Below are 19,135 nucleotides of genomic sequence, written 5' to 3' on the forward strand. Positions count from 1 at the left end.
CCCATAAGCCTTATGGCATAATATACACTGCAACATCCAGAAATATATTACCCTGGTATTTCTCAATGAGACATAATATCTGAGCTTCATGAGAACTGAAGCAATCAGTAAGATACAATGCAGTGCAAACTGTTTAAGCAATTCTTGAACTCCATTCCGATGCATTCAAATGGTAAACACTGTGAAGAGAACTCTCTTATGAAATCTCAACCCTTCACTGTTACAACTTTCAAGTAAAACAGGTGCTATCTTCTCCGTCATCCGATCTTTCACTAAGGAGTGCTGAGAAAAAGTGGGGGCAGGTGGACTGTGTCCTCTCCATCAAGGGAACGATACCTGAGAAAAGCAGGTAACTCATCACTTAATAAAACAGAAAGAAGCGGGGACCAGGAATTATACAACTTCTTCAAGGAGGAGATACCGAAGGAAAAACTATACAATCGATTATTAAATAAAATGGATAAAAAGTGGATGGGGGTGGGGTTGGGAGGAAAGTCTCATTCAGGATCTTTGAGGACACAGGTGGGGTCAGCCTATCCAAACCAAACCGTACATACTGTGTGGTGTTTTACGTTTCTCATCCTCTGCTCATTGGAAAAGACCCTGATGCTGGGAGAGATCGAAGGCAGGAGAAGGGGACGACAGAAGATGAGATGGCTGGATGGCATCACTGACTCAACAGACATGAGTTTGAGCAAGCTCCAAGAGATAGTGAAGGACAAGGAAGCCTGGCGTGCTGCAGTCCATGAGGTCGCAAAGAGTCGGACATGACTGAGCAATGGAACAACATTCTCTGCTGTCTCTGCTGGTCGCATAATCCTACCTAAAGGTCACGGGTAACATTTCTACTAAAACTTGCTGCTTTCACGCTTCAGGAACTGCAGTGAGAAAGTCTCACTAGCTTGAACTCTTCTTGAGCTCACTCAATTTGGTTTTTATCAAGAGGCATATACTGTGAGATGCTCCACCCTGAACTCCATGTGCCAACTCAGATGCAGACAACGGGGGTAGGTGACAAGTCCTGCAGCGTGGGCAGCTGTGTGATTGCCTCACACCATCCATTCTGCTGGTGAAAAGTAAGCTCCCCAACGGAGTGACATGGGGCTGATAAAAAAGCGTTTGGAAGGACTCTCCATCACATGTTCTAGCAGATACAGCAGAACTTTTCTCTGTTTGATCTGTTTGCTTCAAGGAGGAAGGGAACTTATAATGGAGAGCACTCAGGGGATGGCATAGCCAGCACCTATCTCACCCTCCAGCCTCAGTGCAGTCAATGGTTTCACCAGGGTGGCAGCTGATTTGTTTAATGTTAGGGCATTATATCATTAGACATACTTTGCCAACAAAGGTCCATCTAGTCAAGCTGTGGTTTTTCCAGTGGTCATGTATGGGTGTGAGAGTTAGACTACAAAGAAAGCTGAGCACAGAAGAATTGATGCTTTTGAACTGTGGTGTTGGAGAAGACTCTTGAGAGTCCTTTGGACTGCAAGGAGATCCAGCCAGTCCATCCTAAAGGGAAGCAGTCCTGAATATTCATTGGAAGGACTGATGCTGAAGCTGAAACTCCAATACTTTGGCCACCTGATGTGAAGAACTGATTCATTTGAAAAGACCCTGATGCTAGGAAAGATTGATGGTGGGAGGAGAAGGGGACAACAGAGGATGAGATGGTTGGATGGCATCACCGACTCAATGGACATGAGTTTGAGCAAGTTCCAGGAGTTAGTGATGGACAGGGAGGCCTGCCATGCTGCAGTCCATGGGGTCTCAAAGAGTCGGACATGACTGAGCGACTGAACTGAACTGAACTGAGGGCATGATGTCATGAGAATTCAATGCAAAACCAGCTCATGATCACTTTCTTAACAGGACACCATTTTGAATGCTAGAAAGACTCTGAAATTTGGTAAGAAATTAAGTAGAACAACTTCCATCAGAGGAACCAAGACATGGAGAAGTGAGAGAATTTGACCAAGGTCATACAAAGAGATAACATAACCAAGATTCAACTCAGGCGGTCTGCCTCCAGGGTCCACCGCAGAATGGAAATCCAGCCACAGACAGATTTAACACTGTGGCTTCTTGTGGGAATGATATTTCATGTAAATTTCTAACATTCTCATGGACAATACGTGGCTTCCCATGGCAATGCATAACCTAATGACGTCAGAGAAGTGTGTGATACTGTCTTATGCTTTCTTATGTAACTAGTAACGGAAAACAACATAGTTAACTTAAAAAGTCCTTTATGGGTAAGAAAAATCTCTATTCTCAAAGATAACTCCAAAAAACTTAGGCAGAACCAACATGAGAGGCAGAAATATCCACACTTAAGAGCTGAGTGGTCTTGGACAAGTAACTTGACAGTTCAGTTCAGTTCAGCCGCTCAGTCGTGTCCGACTCTTTACGACCCCTTGAATCGCAGCACTCCAGGCCTCCCTGTCCATCACCATCTCCCGGAGTTCACTCAGACTCACGTCCATCGAGTCCGTGATGCCATCCAGCCATCTCATCCTCTGTCGTCCCCTTCTCCTCCTGCCCCCAATCCCTCCCAGCATCAGGGTCTTTTCCAACGAGTCAACTCTTCAGTTACTTTGACTTAAGTGGGAAAAGAGACTTAGGTCATGGAGTTCATAAGTATATTAAGAAGACAGGATGGTTGGCTGAATAATGAACCTGTAAAAAGCACCCTGTTCAATTAATAATCCCCAGAACCCGTGACTGTGTTACCTTATATGGAAAACCCAGAACTTTGAAGATATAATTAAGGACCTTGAGGTGGGGAGATTTTCCTGGATTACCCTTATGGCGGGGAGGCAGGAGGGATAATGAAAGGGTAGGAAGAAGATGCAAGAGCACAGTCAGAGATCTGAGAAGGGGGTGAAGAGAAAGACAGACAGAGAGAGAGGAGAGAGAGGCTGGAATCTGTGCTGCTGGATTTGAGGATGCAGGAAGTGGCTGGGACCTGAGGATTCAGGAAGGCTCTAGGAGCTTGAAAAGGCAACTGGATCCTGCCCTCCAGGAATCCAGCGCTGCCAGCACCGTGACAGAACTTACGAGACTGATTTTGGACCTCGGATCCCCAGAACTATACTAGGCTGAATTTGTTCTGTTTAAGCCACTGGGCTTGTGGTCATTTGTCACAACAGCAATAGGAACCTGGTAGCAAATGTGAAAGAACTAAGTAGGCAGCCTGGCTCATTACGAGAACGCGAACAGACGCCATTCCTTCTGTTATCCATTGCCTCGTGAAAAGGAACCACGTTTTAGCATCCCAAACTGGAAACAGCTCCAGCAAACTCTACCTAGCATTTTAAATGATTTGCACAATACATCTGGTAATGCCCTAACATTACCAGCTATCGTATCAGGATAAAGATGGATACGTTTATTATCTACTCAACCATGAACACAAAAGGACCACTTACTTGTTCTATTGAAATCTGCACAATTTTGCCCCCAAGGAGATGCAGGGAGCCTACTGGTTCACTAAGCCCCCACAGTGGGGAACAGATTCAGGAATAACACGGTGTCCCCACCTCACTTGACTAGCATTCTCCACTGAAAGGCATATTGTATCATATTCAACCCACAGGGTGTTCCCAGAAGAAGGCAGTCCACATAAAGATTCTCACAATTACATTATTTGAAAACAAAGACAACATATAAATCGAAGCGTGTTCATTTTCTCTCTATAAAAAAAGCAAACCTAGTTTTCAGTCCTACAGAGGCCACAGTTATTTCCACTGCCCCAGCAGTTAAGAGAGAGGGTTTCTGTTTTGCCCTGACTCCAGCTCTCGTCAATTCCGGAGCGTGTATTACATACTCCAGGGAGAAACACCTCTGTTGACTCAGGTTTGATAAAGAGCCACTATTGCGCTGACACGGTGCACAAGAAATGGCTTTTACTGCAGGATGTGAAACTTAAGACAGAAGTCAAAACACACCACTTTCAGGCCCCAAAGGCGGCTTCAATACTAATTGAGTGCATTAAGTTTCTCACTTACTACTAAAAAAAAAAAAAAGTGTTTATCCATGAGGGCATTTTTAGGGCAAGAACACAAACACTGAGAAAACCTCTGCTAACATTTTGCATTCCTTCTTCTCCTCAAATCTTAGAGTACAAATAGCCATGTTGTTCAAAAATGGTTTTAATCACTAGAAATTTACCTCATTTGCATCTAGAAAAAAAAAAGCACAAAATTTGAAGAAAAGAAAGTACAGAGTTGAGTGATTTTGAAAAGACTGTAGAATCCCTAGACCCTTCCCAGTAATCTCAACTGCATTGATAACCCCTAGCGGGGCTGTACAAGGACCAGCTTCCTGGGCTCACAGGACATCTGCCCTCCTCCCCAAGGTCTGAGCATGGCAAGGAGTGAAGCTGCAAAAGGCACCCAGTGACTATTCAAAATGGCGGCCCTCAGCCTCCAGGAGTGTCAACTCATCCTGTGGTAACTGGAGATACAACCTTAAAATGGATGCAAAGATTTTATCCAGATGGGGGCTGAAACAAGTCATCTAACCCCCCTACACCTGAATGAAGCACTCTCAAGGACACTGTTGTTTGCCTCAGTGACTGCGAATGAAGCAAATATACAATACACATACACCATATACAGGTATCTATCTATAGATACAGACAAAGATGTGCATACACGTCTGAATCACTTTGTTATACTCCTGACACAACACTGTAAATCAACTACACGTCAAAAAAATGTTTTTTTATGTTTTGTGGCAACGGATGGATAAGAAATGACACACGGAGTCCTCAGAGCTTACTTTGGTCTGCGGCAACACCAGCGTCATGGTCTCTGAGGCCACTCTTCTGTATGAGGGGCACCTAGCTCGTCATTGGCTAATTTTTGTTTCCTTAAATCTGTACACTCATACCTTACTGATTTTATTAATTATGGAAATTTTTCATTCCCATTTAATTACATGCTGGTCTGGAAGAAAACAAATAGGAAAAGGAGTACGTCAAGGCTGTATATTGTCACCCTGCTTATTTAACTTCTATGCAGAGTACATCATGAGAAACACTGGGCTGGATGAAGCACAAGCTGGAATCAAGATTGCCGGGAGAAATATCAAAACCTCAGATATGCAGATGACACCACCCTTATGGCAGAAAGTGAAGAGGAACTAAAAAGCCTCTTGATGAAAGTGAAAGAGGAGAGTGAAAAAGTTGGCTTAAAGCTCAACATTCAGAAAATGAAGATCATGGCATCCGGTCCCATCACTTCATGGCAAATAGATGGGGAAACAGTGGAAACAGTGTCAGACTTTATTTTTGGGGGCTCCAAAATCACTGCAGATGGTGATTGCAGCCATGAAATTAAAAGATGCTTACTCCTTGGAAGGCAAATTATGCCCAACCTAGACAGCATATTAAAAAGCAGAGACATTACTTTGCCAACAAAGGTCCATCTAGTCAAGGCTATGGTTTTCCCAGTGGTCATGTATGGATGTGAGAGTTGGACTGTGAAGAAAGCTGAGTGCCAAAGAATTGATGCGTTTGAACTGTGGTGTTGGAGAAGGCTCTTGAGAGTCCCTTGGACTGCAAGGAGATCCAGCCAGTCCATCCTAAAGGAGATCAGTCCTGGGTGTTCATTGGAAGGACTGATGCTGAAGCTGAAACTCCAATACTTTGGCCACCTCATGTGAAGAGTTGACTCATTGGAAAAGACTCTGATACTGGGAGGGATTGGGGGCAGGAGGAGAAGGGGACAACAGAGGATGAGATGGCTGGATGGCATCACCAACTCGATGGATGTGAGTTTGAATGAACTCCGGGAGTTGGTGATGGACAGGGAGGCCTGGCATGCTACAGTTCATGGGGTCACAAAGATTCGGACACGACTGAGTGACTGAACTGAACTGAACTGAACTGAACTGGAGAGAAAAAAAAACAACAACTATGGACCTTTATTCTATCCTAGAAACATAGTTTTCAAAATCTTAACAGAAGTACTGCATTCTGGGCCCTAGACCCTGACAGCTCACTCCCAACTTTGGTAGCAAAATTCATACATTGTGTCAAATTATATTTTATTAAACATCACTGGAAGGACTGATGCTGAAGCTAACCCTCCAATACTTTGGCTGATGCAAACAGCCAACTCATTGGAAAATACCCTGATGCTGAGAACGACTGAGGGCAAAAGGAGAAGAGGGTGGCAGAGGATAAGATGGTTGGTCAGATAGCATCACAGACTCCGTGGACATGAACTTGGGCAAGCTCCAGGAGATAGTGAGGGACAGCGAGGCCTGGAGCGTCACAATCCATGGGGTAGCAAAGAGTCAGACACGACTGAGCGCCTGAACAACAACAACAACAAAGTATAGGTTCTTCTTTTTCTGCAGTGTCCCTTTTCTCCTTACATATTTTAAAAAAGATCCTTGACTCTTTTTCCTAGAACTTGTAAATAGATGTTCTAATAGTATCTCCCATGATGGTTCCACAAAGTCTGTAACACGAGGCGTGCCTCACTGGTCTAGTTCTGGAGCCACGTAAGGTCAGAGCATCGCCTTTCTGACCACATGGACCCAGAGATCATGGCGACAAGGGGTGACATCTGGTCTTGGCTGCTCAAGGTCTCTTCATGGAAAGAGGCAGTGTAGGAAAGGTCAGCAGCCTGACTTAGTGTTCTGTCAAAGCTGGTACTATAAATATTAGCTTGTATAATCCGCTGACTTGGAATTTCAGTTCTTCCTAACCTTGGTGAAGGTGATGGAAAAGAAAGTTAAATATGACTGGCGGGACCAAACGTATCCAGTCACCACTGTTTGAAAAAGGAAGCAGCTGCTGCTGCTGCTAAGTCACTTCAGTCGTGTCCGACTCTGTGCAGCCCCATAGATGGCAGCCCACTAGGCTCCTCTGTCTCTGGGATTCTCCAGGCAAGAATACTGGAGTGGGTTGCCATTTCCTTCTCCAATGCATGAAAGTGAAAAGCAAAAGTGAAGTTGCTCAGTCGTGCCCGACTCTTAGCAACGCCATGGACTGCAGCCTACCAGGCTCCTCCATCCATGGGATTTTCCAGGCAAGAGTGCTAGAGAGGGGTGCCATTGCCTTCTCCAGAAAAAGGAAGCAGTCTACCTTACAACATTTGAACTCTGTAGAGGGAACAATTGTGAAGACTAAGTGCTGTGTGTTGAAACTACAGAATTTTCTAGAACCTAGATTTGAACCATTACTGAACATGAATAAATGCACAGTATATGAAGTTTTACTGGTTAACTGTCCCATGTTAACAACTGTCTATTTCTCTTAATGCAATCCAGAGTTTGATATACATAGAGACCAAAGAATTAAACAGTAATTACTGAATACTTCTGCTATGCATGTTGCAAAACAAAATGTTTTTAAAACAACCCATTAGATTTGCTAATATCAGTGAGAAAGCAATATTTACAGCCACACGCCAATGCCTAGAATCATGCCCTCCACAATCTAGGTGCTCAATTAATATTCATTAGATGAACAAACAGAACTCTGTTTTCAAAAAGGAGTACAATTACTATTCATCAGTTCATACACAAATAAAAGTCTAGTATAAGTATTTAAAGGATTTTTTTTTGCTCTCACCACCATAAATACATGTTAATACAATGATATAAAATGGACTAAATACAATTTAATGAATGATAGTGACACAATTATGTGTCAAATACTGATGAACGCACTCAGAGAAGGGAGTGTGGGTTTCATGCTAGAGAGTCATGCTAACAACGATCATCTTTAGAGATGGAAACTGGGTTCCTGCTGATAAATTTGAAAACTCAAGGGCAAAAAGAAAACTATTCACATGGATCTTCTGCTGAGACCTGATGTTAAACGTGTCAAGTACAGGACCCCACCTTGGTTTCCCCTCCAAAGCATGTCTGCATCATCTGCTGGCCACCATCTTGGATGAGACCACGTGGCTTTGCTCCTTCCACCCCTGGTTTATCTCCATTTCTTATTTTTACAGCGTGTCATCAGAGCCTTTGTATTCTCCTGATGTATGTGTCCATGTATCACCCACAGCAATGACAGCCCCTGACAATACAACTAGTTCCCTACCAGACCCTCCCTCCCAACTCCAATCATCTCCCTCAAGGACAAGTTCACGCATCTCATCTCATTTTATCACCTCATCCCATTTCAGCATCCCAAGTGGAAAACAGACACTAAACGAAGTATTGTTAATGGCACAGGCAGATTTCAGCTGGGACAAACCCTGGCCACAAACACTATCACAGAGAAATGTGCTGTAACCAACAATGAGTGTCTTAACCAAGAGTCACTGTAACAATCATCATTATCATTATTATTTGAATTTCCCCAGACTCGTGTTGATGGTGGTTGATGTAGCTGTCAGCACGTGGGTGATCCTGGGGGTGGGGGCTGGGTTTGAGTCTGAAGATGCCATCTCTGCTCTTCGGTTTACAATTCAATCCACTGGGCATACAGCCCAAAGCTGGGCGGGCAGGACGACCAGGTGGCTACTCTGGCTTCCTGCTGATGCCCGTCAGTGGATGAACTGTACCCTCGACATTAGCAGTGACAACATCATTCCAATACCATCTCAAATAACGTGGAAGTAAGACCAAAGGTGTATTTTACCTGCTGACGTTTTTCAAATTCCAGCTTGATCCGGGACTTGATGCAGTTGCACGTGTCCTGATACGTCTGCTGCAGAGCGAGCTCCATGAGGTGCTTATGGTACGCCCCCGCCAGGTTCCCGCAGATGAAGATGATCACGTTGGCCAGGATCTGAGGACACAAAGAGCCACTCAATAGGGTGAGCATTTATCATTCACGAACGCAACAACACAAGGTACTTGGGCAAGAGTCTGCAAAGAGATGACTCTACTCAAGGTTGATTTCATTTCTGTACCAAAACTAACATTTTTATTTATTTAACAAAAATGGATCCCATCTGCTTCTTGGATCCGTGCCCTCTCACAGGTGATTTTGCTGTCCTCCCTTATCTTTGGGCTCAGCCATGTGATCTGCTTGAAAGAAAAGCTATGACAAACTCAGACAGCATATTAAAAAGCTGAGACATTACTTTGCCTACAAAGGTCCTTCTAGTCAAAGCTGTGATTTTTCCACTAAGTCATGTATGGATATGAGAGTTGGACCATGAAGAAGGCTGAGCCCTGAAGAATTGATGCTTTTTGAACTATGGTGTTGAAGACTCTTGAGTCCCTTAGACTGCAAGGAGATCACACCAGTCAATACTAAAGGGAATCAATCCTGAATATTTATTGGAAGGACTGATGCTGAAGTTGAAGCTCCAATCCTTTGGCCACCTGATGTGAAAGGCTGACTCATTAGAAAAGAGCCTGACGCTGGGAAAGATTAAAGGCAGGAGGAGAAGGGGATGACAGAGGATGAGATGGTTGGATGGCTCTGTTGATTCAATGGACATGAGTTTGAGCAAGCTCTGGGAGATGGTGAAGGACAGGGAGGCCTGGCGTGCTGCATTGCATGGGGTTGCAAAAAGTCAGACACAGCTGAGTGACTGAACAACAACAAACGTGATCTGCTGCAGCTAATGCCGTGTGGGTGGGAGTAACCGAGAGCCAGATCCAGCCCAGGTTTGGAAGGTCTGGCATGTTTGGGGTGCCTCTTTTGTATCTCATGAGGAAAAGAACATGGAAGATGAGGTACCCCTGGAACAGAGACTGGCAGCCAACCCACAGTCCACTACTGTGGGCACCAAGATTTCATGGTTCTTACTCAGCATTATCATGATACTAGGTGACTGATGCAGACTGTTGTCACATGGAACCTGTGTTCACTGAGCCTAGAGAAGGCATACTCCCCATTACCTAGAATTTATGTAAGAATATAGGACCCTTTCAAAGCACATCACTTGTTCCTCTGTTGATCAAAACAATTTGGGTTCACAAAAATTGGGGGTGAAAGAGAAAATATAGAAAAGTTGAAAACAACCTATAATTGTCCTGCCCAGGAAGAACACTCAGGTGTCCATACGATCTTACTTTAGCCCTTTCACTCTTCGCTTCTGCAAAAGGACCATCTCTTACTTCACTAAAGATTCTGCAGACTGTGTCACTGCTGGGTTTGCTTTGAAGAACAGCAGCCCAAAGAAGCAGGAACGAGAAGCCCTAACACAAACCAGATGGCCCAGAATTAGAAGAACTGTCTCTCTCCTTATTAGGCGTAGCGGAAATAATAATAATAATAACGATGCTTATCTATGAGAGGTTCTTTTTCCTTAGATATGCCATCAAAGATGCAAACATTTTAGGAAGTCAGTTCCTCCAAAATAAGAACCAAATAGAAGCAACAGAATTGAATGAAGCCATCCTAAGTGCCCTGGGCTCCCCTAGCAGGAAGGACGAAAGGGCGTCTCTGTTACTACACCGTCAGCCTGACCCAGGGCCCTGGCAGCTTTGCGATGTCAAGGTTCTTAAGGAAAAGCCTTCTTTTGGTCATTTGTTCGTTAATCTGGGCAATGGATGTGGCATTGCTTCAAACAACATGTTCTTCCAACCCTCCATGGCTACAGATAATCGGAAAGAATGCATTTATGGATTTTTATTCAGATATGCAAAGAAATGCTCAAGAAATAAACAGCTAAGCATTTTAATGCCAAGCAGTTATGGCATTTCTCTTCTGGTGGAAAATCTAATCAAATTACAAGCATTTTCCTGATACCTGCTTTCATCCTAAAGTACTGTATTCTAAGGTTAATAGAATTAGTCCTGGTATTATAATAACTACACACATTTACAAATGTGACTGATGTCCTAGAGCATTTTTCTTTCAAAAGGGCGCATTTATATTATGACTCTAGGAAACCTAGGGCACAAGGAAGTGATGCAGTTGGGATTTTCTTTTCAAAACTAATATCACAGCATCTTGTTTCCCAGAAGATGTGAAGCAGAAGACACAGTAAAAAATCCTATTTTCACAATGTTGGATTTATTTTATAACATCATACTGTCTTAATGCTTTCTTTTATCTAATTGCTTCATTTAGCCCCTCTCACATCTGTCAGAAAATAGGAGGGAAAACTTGGCCTCTCTAGGGACATCGTGAAGAAAATAAATTGTTTAAGGTAATAACAGTAGGCTGAACATGCAAACTCGGCCTTGAAATGGAGCGTGACCCATGCTCCAGAGTCTGTGCAAACCGGACCCCGCCCACTCGCCACAGAGACAGGGTCCTCTGTCACTTTCCACATCCCCATCGTCACTTGACATGTGTGGGGGAGGAGTCATCAGCACTTGTCCGTGATTCTCAGGAGATGCATAAAACACCAATCCTGTGCTGGTGGGAAGGCTGGTATTTACCAGAAAACTGGTTCTGTTTCTTTCACTGCATCATCATTGATCTTCCAAACATACCTCATTTCATCCTTGCAAGAGTCCAGAAAGTAAAACACCCAGGAGGGTGGCCCCTCTTGTTATTTCATCTTATAGGTGAAGAAACAAAGTTCTAACATATTCAGAGAGTGGAGGGTAAGCCCCTGAAGACTTTAAAAGATTGTCCTGGACCACTGCCACAAGACCAAATTTGGCTTAAATGAAACATGACCCCAGGAAACGAGTCAGGACGGGTTCACCCAATGCAATTCAACTCTCTACTAGGGTATGGGGAAAGTGATTCTGAAGAATTTCCAAAGAGACCTGTGTAAGCGCTGAAAGCAGCTAACATGGTTTTCCTTTAGAGAGCATTTGCATTTGATGCTATAAAGCGCCTCCATCATTTAAAGTCCTTTTAAGTGGCTGCAGTTTGGAGACCACACTGTGGTCCCCAGAGCACTTGATCGTGACACTGGAGTTGTGGGTGTGCCCAAGTACTCAGAGCAAAGTAACAAAGTGAGGCTGTTTCTAACTGGGTCGGGAGACCAGAGAAGAATGAGCTGAGCAGCGTTCCTTCTTTTGATAAATTAGTTTTTATTGGAGTAAAGTTGTTTTACAATGTTGTGTTAGTTTTTGCTGTACAGCAAAGCGAATTAGCTATTTTTTGCTGTTTAGTTGCTAAGTTGTGTCCGACTCTTAGATTCCATAGACTATAGCCCACCAGGCTCCTCTGTCCATGGGATCCTCCAGGCAAGAATACTGCAGTGGGTTGCCATTTCCTCTTCCAGGGGATCTTCCGGACCCAGGGATCAAACCCACGTCTTCGGCATTGACAGGTGGGTTCTTAAGCACTGTGCCACCTGAGCAGCCCGAATCAGCTATATGCGTGCACATATCCCCTCGTATTTGGATTTCCTTCCCACTTAGGTCACCACAGAGCATTGAGTAGAGTTCCCTGTCCTACTCAGTAGATTCTCATTAGTTAATCTATTTTATCTATGTCTGTGTCTTTAATTCCCATGCAGGGTTATTTCACCTGGGGAAAGGACATTTAAGGAAGGGACCTCACTGTCTTCAAACATTCGAGGAATTATCACAAGGATTTGGTGGCCACTCAGGTCCTCTGTGACTGTTTTCAGTTCAGTTCAGTCGCTCAGTCATGTCTGACTCTTTGCGAGCCCATGAACCATAGCACGCCAGGCCTCCCTGTCCATCACCAACTCCCAGAGTCCACCCAAACTCATGTCCATCGAGTCGGTGATGCCATCTAGCCATCTCATCCTCTGTCATCCCCTTCTCCTCCTGCCCCCAATCTTTCCCAGCATCTGGGTCTTTTCAAATGAGTCAGCTCTTCACATCAGGTGGCCAAAATATTGGAGTTTCATCTTCAACGTCAATCCTTCCAATGAACACCCAGGACTGATCTCCTTTAGGATGGACTGGTTGGATCTCCTTGCAGTCCAAGGGACTCTCAGGAGTCTTCTCCAACACCACAGTCCAAAAGCATCAATTCTTTGGCACTCAGCTTTCTTCACAGTCCAACTCTCACATCCATACATGACCACTGGAAAAACCATAGCCTTGACTAGATGGACCTTTGTTGGCAAAGTAATGTCTCTGCTTTTGAATATGCTGTCTAGGTTGGTCATAACTTTCCTTCTAAGGAGTAAGCATCTTTTAATTTCATGGCTGCAATCACCATCTGCAGTGATTTTGGAGCCCAGAAAAATAAAGTCAGCCACTGTTTTCACTGTTTCCCCATCTATTTGCCATGAAGTGATAGGATCAGATGCCATGATGTTAGTTTTCTGAATGTTGAGATTTAAGCCAACTTTTTCACTGTCCTCTTTCACTTTGAGGTTTAAAATTGTTCAGTTCTCTCATTCTTATCTTAGGTTCAGGGCTGCGAACTACAGCGTTCACAGATGTCAGCAGTCGGGGTACATGCCAGCTGAGTGTGGGATGAGGCAATGGTACTGAGGAAGCCCCATCCCTCAAAGCCATGCTTTCTCTGTCAGCAAACTGCACAGGGCTGGGGGAGAAAGGACATCACAGAATTTAAAACAGGTCCTCAGCTTAAAACAAACAGATCATAAATATGCAAAAACACCAATTATAAGTCAAAGGAAAATAAAAGGGATTATAAGAACTCGATGAACAGAGCTGCAAATGAATATTCAGCAAGCTCACTGCATCTCGTATGCAGCAAATTTGGCTTAAATAAAACAATGTTCTTGCTTGGGAGAGAAAATGATCAGGTACAATCTCCCTTAACTGAGCTCTCAAACACGGCTTCAGAGAATCCCAATCCCATCTCCTCAGCATTTGCTGCAACCCCCGAAGAATTACATTCGTGCTATGCCCTGGCCTCAGGACCTTTGCTTTTAATCCGTCTCTTGTAGTTGGTTTCTAAGTCGTGTCCAGCTCTTTGCAACCCCACGGACTGTAGAAGACCAGGCTCCTTTGTCCTGCACTATTTCCCAGAGTTTACGCAAACTCATGTCCATTGGGTCGGTGATGCCATCCTACCATCTCATCCTCTGTTGCCCCCTTCTCCTCCTGCCCTCAATCTTTCCCAGCATCAGGGTCTTTTCCAGTGACTTAGCTCTTTGTCTCAGTCTTTTAGTGTGGACCAGACACATGGCGCTTTGGTTAATAACATCCAGTGACTTTCAGATCACATGTTGGAACCTTCTTTAAATTTAACATCCCTCCAGATGAGGAGGAGTAGAGTCAGAAAGGGCTTCCCTGGCGGCTCAGTGGTAAAGCATCTGCCTGCGATGAAGGGACACATCCCTGGGTCAGGAAGATTTCCTGGAGAGAGAAATAGCAACCCACTCCAGTATTCCTGCCTGGACAATCTCAAGGACAGCGAGCTTGGCGGGGTGTGGTACATCGGGTCACAGGGTCAGACATGACTGAGCCTGAGCATGCTGAGAGTCGGAAGGTATTACGATCTGAATGCATACACTGGGAGGGCAGGGGGTCCTTCCCACAGGCATACACTGAAGCTCTGCTCCCAGTGTGATGCTGTCAGGGGCTGGGGCCCTTGAAAGGGAATTTGGTTTAGATGAGGTCATGAGTGTCCACCTTTATGATGAGATTAGCGTCCTTATAAGGAAAGGAAGAGACTCTGTCTGTCTTTCTGCCATGAGAGAAAGGGGGCTGTCTGCCAGGAAGAGGGCCCTCACCAGAAGTGAATCATCGGGCACTTTGGTCTCAGACTTGCCAGCCTCCAGAAGTATGAACAGTAAGTATTTCCTTTTGGCACTTCCTGCTTCTGGTGTTTTGTTATGGCAGCCTGAGCTAAGACAGAAAGTTAAGAAGAAAACTGAAAGACCAACCATCTCAACAATGGTTGTTATTAGGCTTTGGTTTGTTCAACTAGAATTACAAACTGGGTGTCAAATGCAATTTAATTTCCTATGGAAAAGGCCACTAGAAATATAGTACTGTTGGCGATGGTGATTATTTTCATTATTCTCTTTTCTATTAGAGCTGTTATTATTAAGTCTTTTGGAATAGCATACAGTTTTTGAGACATCATACATCACTTTTGAATTATGTTATTTTTTCCAGCTATATTTGGGATAAAGGGCTAAGGCTAAAGAATCTTCTTAGGGTTCAAGTGCAGTATCACAGCTAAGTAAAATTGCAGGGGTGTTTGAGAGTCACTTCCTCACTCAGCTCATTACAAGCCAATAAGAAGAGACTCGAGATCTTGATAAGTTCCTCCCACAATTAAGTCATTGAAAACACATCTTCCCTAGAAGAAGGGAAAGCTGACTTCACCAGGCAGAAACCCAGACTTGGATGTCTCAGCTCAGGGACTGCAAATTGGAAACTGATGGGGAGAAAGCTGGTTTGATTAATAGTTTAGAACAGTGAAAAGAAGACAAAACATCGAGCTTCCAATATTTAGAACTCAGCGGAAGAAGATTGCTGAAGCCTGCCTCCCCCGAGATCAGTAGCTCACATCGCTTTGCACGTTCGTCCTCTCATCCGGTTCGTCCCTGATTTCAAGCTCGTGGAAGAATCTTGGCTTTCTGAGCTTAGTTCTTCTCTACCACAGGAAGAGACAAGCAATCAAAGAAACTCTATGGAGGGAGGGAACCGCTACCTCCGTAACTCGCAATCCATCCCCAGTGCCCAAAGTGGGCCCAATCATTTCTGTCTTGATGCTGATTATTCTGCAGGTCATTTCTGCAAAGTACGGCTCTCAGGTAGTTTTCTCCACACTCCCTGTGTTTCACAGAGCTGGACTGGGAGTTTACCTGTGATTACAAAGCACTTTGTAAAAAAAAAATTGTTCAGACCTTCCTTTTTGTAATTAATTACTGAGTTAATTAATGTTGGCTGTGCTAGTCTTCGTTGCTGCAGAGGCTTCCTCTAGTTGCAGTGGGAGGCCTCTAGGGTGCCTGGGCTCAGTACTGCAGCTCGAGGGTCCCACAGCACGGGCTGCGGAGTTGTGGTGCCTGGGCTGAGGCGCTCTGAAGCCCATGGGATCTTTCAGGATCAGGGATCTGACATTTGTTTCCTGCACGGGCAGGCAGATTCTTAACCATGAAGCACTTTTATTAGAGTCGTTCTCTGTCTGATCCAAACTGCCTTCTGCCCCAGAGCCTGCTGGCTTGGTGACTTCTTAAGGATTACATCTGACACTCGGTCAGCCAATCAATGATTAACTGAACTTTACATGTTTACCAATACCCAACAGAAGCCACTATCTCCTTGGTCTTTGTGAGGCCAGAAAGTTAAATGAAGGTTAATTGTTCTAAAGAGGTTCCACTTGTTCAGAACCCCAGAGGGTCCCGTGGTCCTGGATTATCCAACAGGCTTAACAGATGCTGGTTGCTGTGTCCTCCTGACCCGTCTGCCTCATGTGTAATGACATGTACACAATAGAAGAACATGCTCTAAGTGCTGCATCTCATGTGTTTTGAAACTTTAGAAACATGTCATTATATGTTATTTAAAGCCAAAATTTTATTAGCCTTGAATCATCTCCCTTAAGGATTTGCACTAAGCAATATATAATTTGCCCAATTCTGGTGATTTCAGTGGACATAAAAGCGAAAACCAAAGATATCCGAACACACTTTAGGTTAGACTTTCCATTAACTTAGGTAATCTCTACTTAATCTGGATCAATGAAATTTAGCTTCATTTAAACAGTCTACATAATTCTCTTCGCTTACTACCATTTTATAGGGGACACATCCATTCATTTAAAAATTGAAGAGCCAGCAGGTTCTTCAGATTCAGTCAACGATCACATGGCCAAGGCGCTCAGACACTCCAACTTGTGCAGCTTGGTTTAGGCTGAGATGCTACACCACTTCACGCAAGGTAAGTACGTCTCTTCAGCTAACAGTGTACGAGAAGGGAGGCATACCTTTCATGGTTACTCGGGGTACATTTCCTTTGCTACCCCATTGGCAACTTACATTAGGACCTGCTTGTGATGCCACTTCGAATCTACACAATAGGAGATAAATTAGAACTCAGTAAACCACGCATGATATACCCTGCCAATGATGAATGAAGAAGACACCTTCCGAGGTTAAGTGAAATAGACCTAAATGTAGATATCAGACGTAACATGACAGCAAAGGGACGACCTTGTCAAGGGCAGTAACAGGGCAGGTTTAGCACAGCCCATCCTGGGCGTGGACTTAAACCCGACAAGAGCAAGCACATTCATTAAGAAGTGATGGGTTTGCAAAGGCCCGTGCAAACAGTCACATACTCCAAATACAGCGCAAAAACCAATGAACGCTGTGATTCTCAAGGTCCACTCTGAATTCTTAGTCAGACCAAAAAATATTCCATCAAGTCATGCTGTGATTAAAAAAGATAAGTAACTGCTTGGATGCAAAACTGAAACCTTCTGAGAACTGGAAAACAAAAAAATTTCCTACTGCAAATGAAACTAGATGTTTCATTAATGACACTGATTATGTGAGGGCATGCCTGGCAGCAGCTTGCCTTTTAAGAGGATAAAAGGCTGAAATGTACTTGAAAGTGGTGTCTCCCCCGAGTGTGCTCCTGGGTTTCTCACCACTTTCTTTCCTCTCTCACTGTGTATTTTCTTGAGGAGTGTGTACTGAAGGAAGGCAAACTTGAATTTTAACCACCGAGACCTGACTCTGGCTTCTGGACAATTTCGGCCAGAGAACAGTCATCGTGCATATGAGCTAAGTGGCTTTAGTCGTGTCTCTGACTCTTTGTGACCTCATGGACTACAGCCCACCAGGCTCCTCTGTCCATGGAGTTCTCCAGGCAAGAATGCTGGAGTGAGTATCCATTCCCTTCTCCTACACATTACCTCACTGGTACTCATTTATTTCATAACTAGAAGTCTATACCTTTTGACTGCCCTTCACTCAATCTCCCCAGCAGACTATTGAGTCTTTTTCTATTTTTTAATATTAAAGTGTAGCTGATTTACAATATATGGCCTTTTTCATGTTATCACAAGTAAAATCCTTATTTTTTATACAGAAAGAATGCTCCATTATTTTGCTTGACAGATCTTTCTCAAATATATTTTATCTTCAGATTCTCCTAATATTCTTACAAGGAAGGAATTCATAACTCCATTTTACAGATGAGGAAGCTGTTTTGAGAGAATGTAAATGACCTGACTGGGGAATAGCCAGTGGTAGAGCAATCATTCTAGATCAAGTCCTTTTGGTGACAACTACTCTGCTTTTTGTACGTTATTCTACAATGATTTCAAGACCCAGGAAGTTTTAGCAGACTTAAATGCACTCTGCTATAAAATCATGAGGCTCCCGCGGCTCGGTGGTAAAAAATCCACCTGCCAAGCCACAGATGCAGATTTGATCCCTGGGCTGGGAAGATCCCTTGGGGAAGGAAATGACAACCCGCTCCAGCAATTTCGCCTGGGAAATCCCATGGACAGAGGAGCCTGGCGAGCTACAGACCATGGGGTCGCAAAGAGTCAGACACGATTGAGCGACTAAGCACCCAGTATGATGTACAGATTCCTGCAGCACAGAGTGACTCAGTTATACACATATATATACACTCTTTTTTACATTCTTTTCCATCATGGTTTACCCTAAGGGATTGAATATAGTTCCCTGTGCTGTTTTAAACACAGATTATTTATAAGCTCAGTTCGGTTCAGTCGCTCAGTCATGTCCAACTCTTTGACACCCATGAATCGCAGCACACCAGGCCTCCCCGACTATCACCAACTCCTGGAGTTCACTCAGACTCACATCCATCAAATCAGTGATGCCATCCAGCCATCTCATCCTCTGTCGTCCCCTTCTCCTCCTGCCCCCAATCCCTCCCAGCATCAGAGTCTTTTCCAATGAGTCAACTCTTCTCATGAGGTGGCCAAAGTACTGGAGTTTCAGCTTCAGCATCATTCCCTCCAAAGAAATCCCAGGGCTGATCTCCTTCAGAATGGACTGGTTGGATCTCCTTGCAGTCCAAGGGACTCTCAAGAGTCTTCTCCAACACCACAGTTCAAAAGCATCAATTCTTTGGCGCTCAGCTTTCTTCATAGTCCAACTCTCACATCCATACATGACTACTGGAAAAACCATAGCCTTGACTAGACGGACCTTAGTTGGCAAAGTAATGTCTCTGCTTTTTAACATACTATCTAGGTTGGTCATAACTTTTCTTCCAAGGAGTAAGCATCTTTTAATTTCATGGCTTCAATCACCATCTGTAGTGATTTTGGAGCCCCCCAAAATAAAGTCAGCCACTGTTTCCACTGTTTCCCCATCTATTTGCCATGAAGTGATGGGACTGGATGCCATGATCTTCG

The 19,135-nt window shown here is 44.1% G+C and overlaps 1 protein-coding gene across 1 annotated transcript in view; it reads right to left on the bottom strand.

Moving 5' to 3' along the window:
* The window catches only part of ADCY2 (adenylate cyclase 2), a 449,290-nt gene that overhangs the window by 208,626 nt on the left and 221,529 nt on the right, over nucleotides 1-19,135 (bottom strand). The window contains exon 4 of the mRNA XM_068990537.1: nucleotides 8,609-8,758. Coding sequence (XP_068846638.1) covers nucleotides 8,609-8,758 — 150 coding nt within the window. The remainder of the gene's footprint in view (nucleotides 1-8,608; nucleotides 8,759-19,135) is intronic.

This window comes from Capricornis sumatraensis, chromosome 18 (assembly GCF_032405125.1).
Source record: "Capricornis sumatraensis isolate serow.1 chromosome 18, serow.2, whole genome shotgun sequence".
In the NCBI taxonomy this organism is placed as follows: domain Eukaryota; kingdom Metazoa; phylum Chordata; class Mammalia; order Artiodactyla; family Bovidae; genus Capricornis; species Capricornis sumatraensis.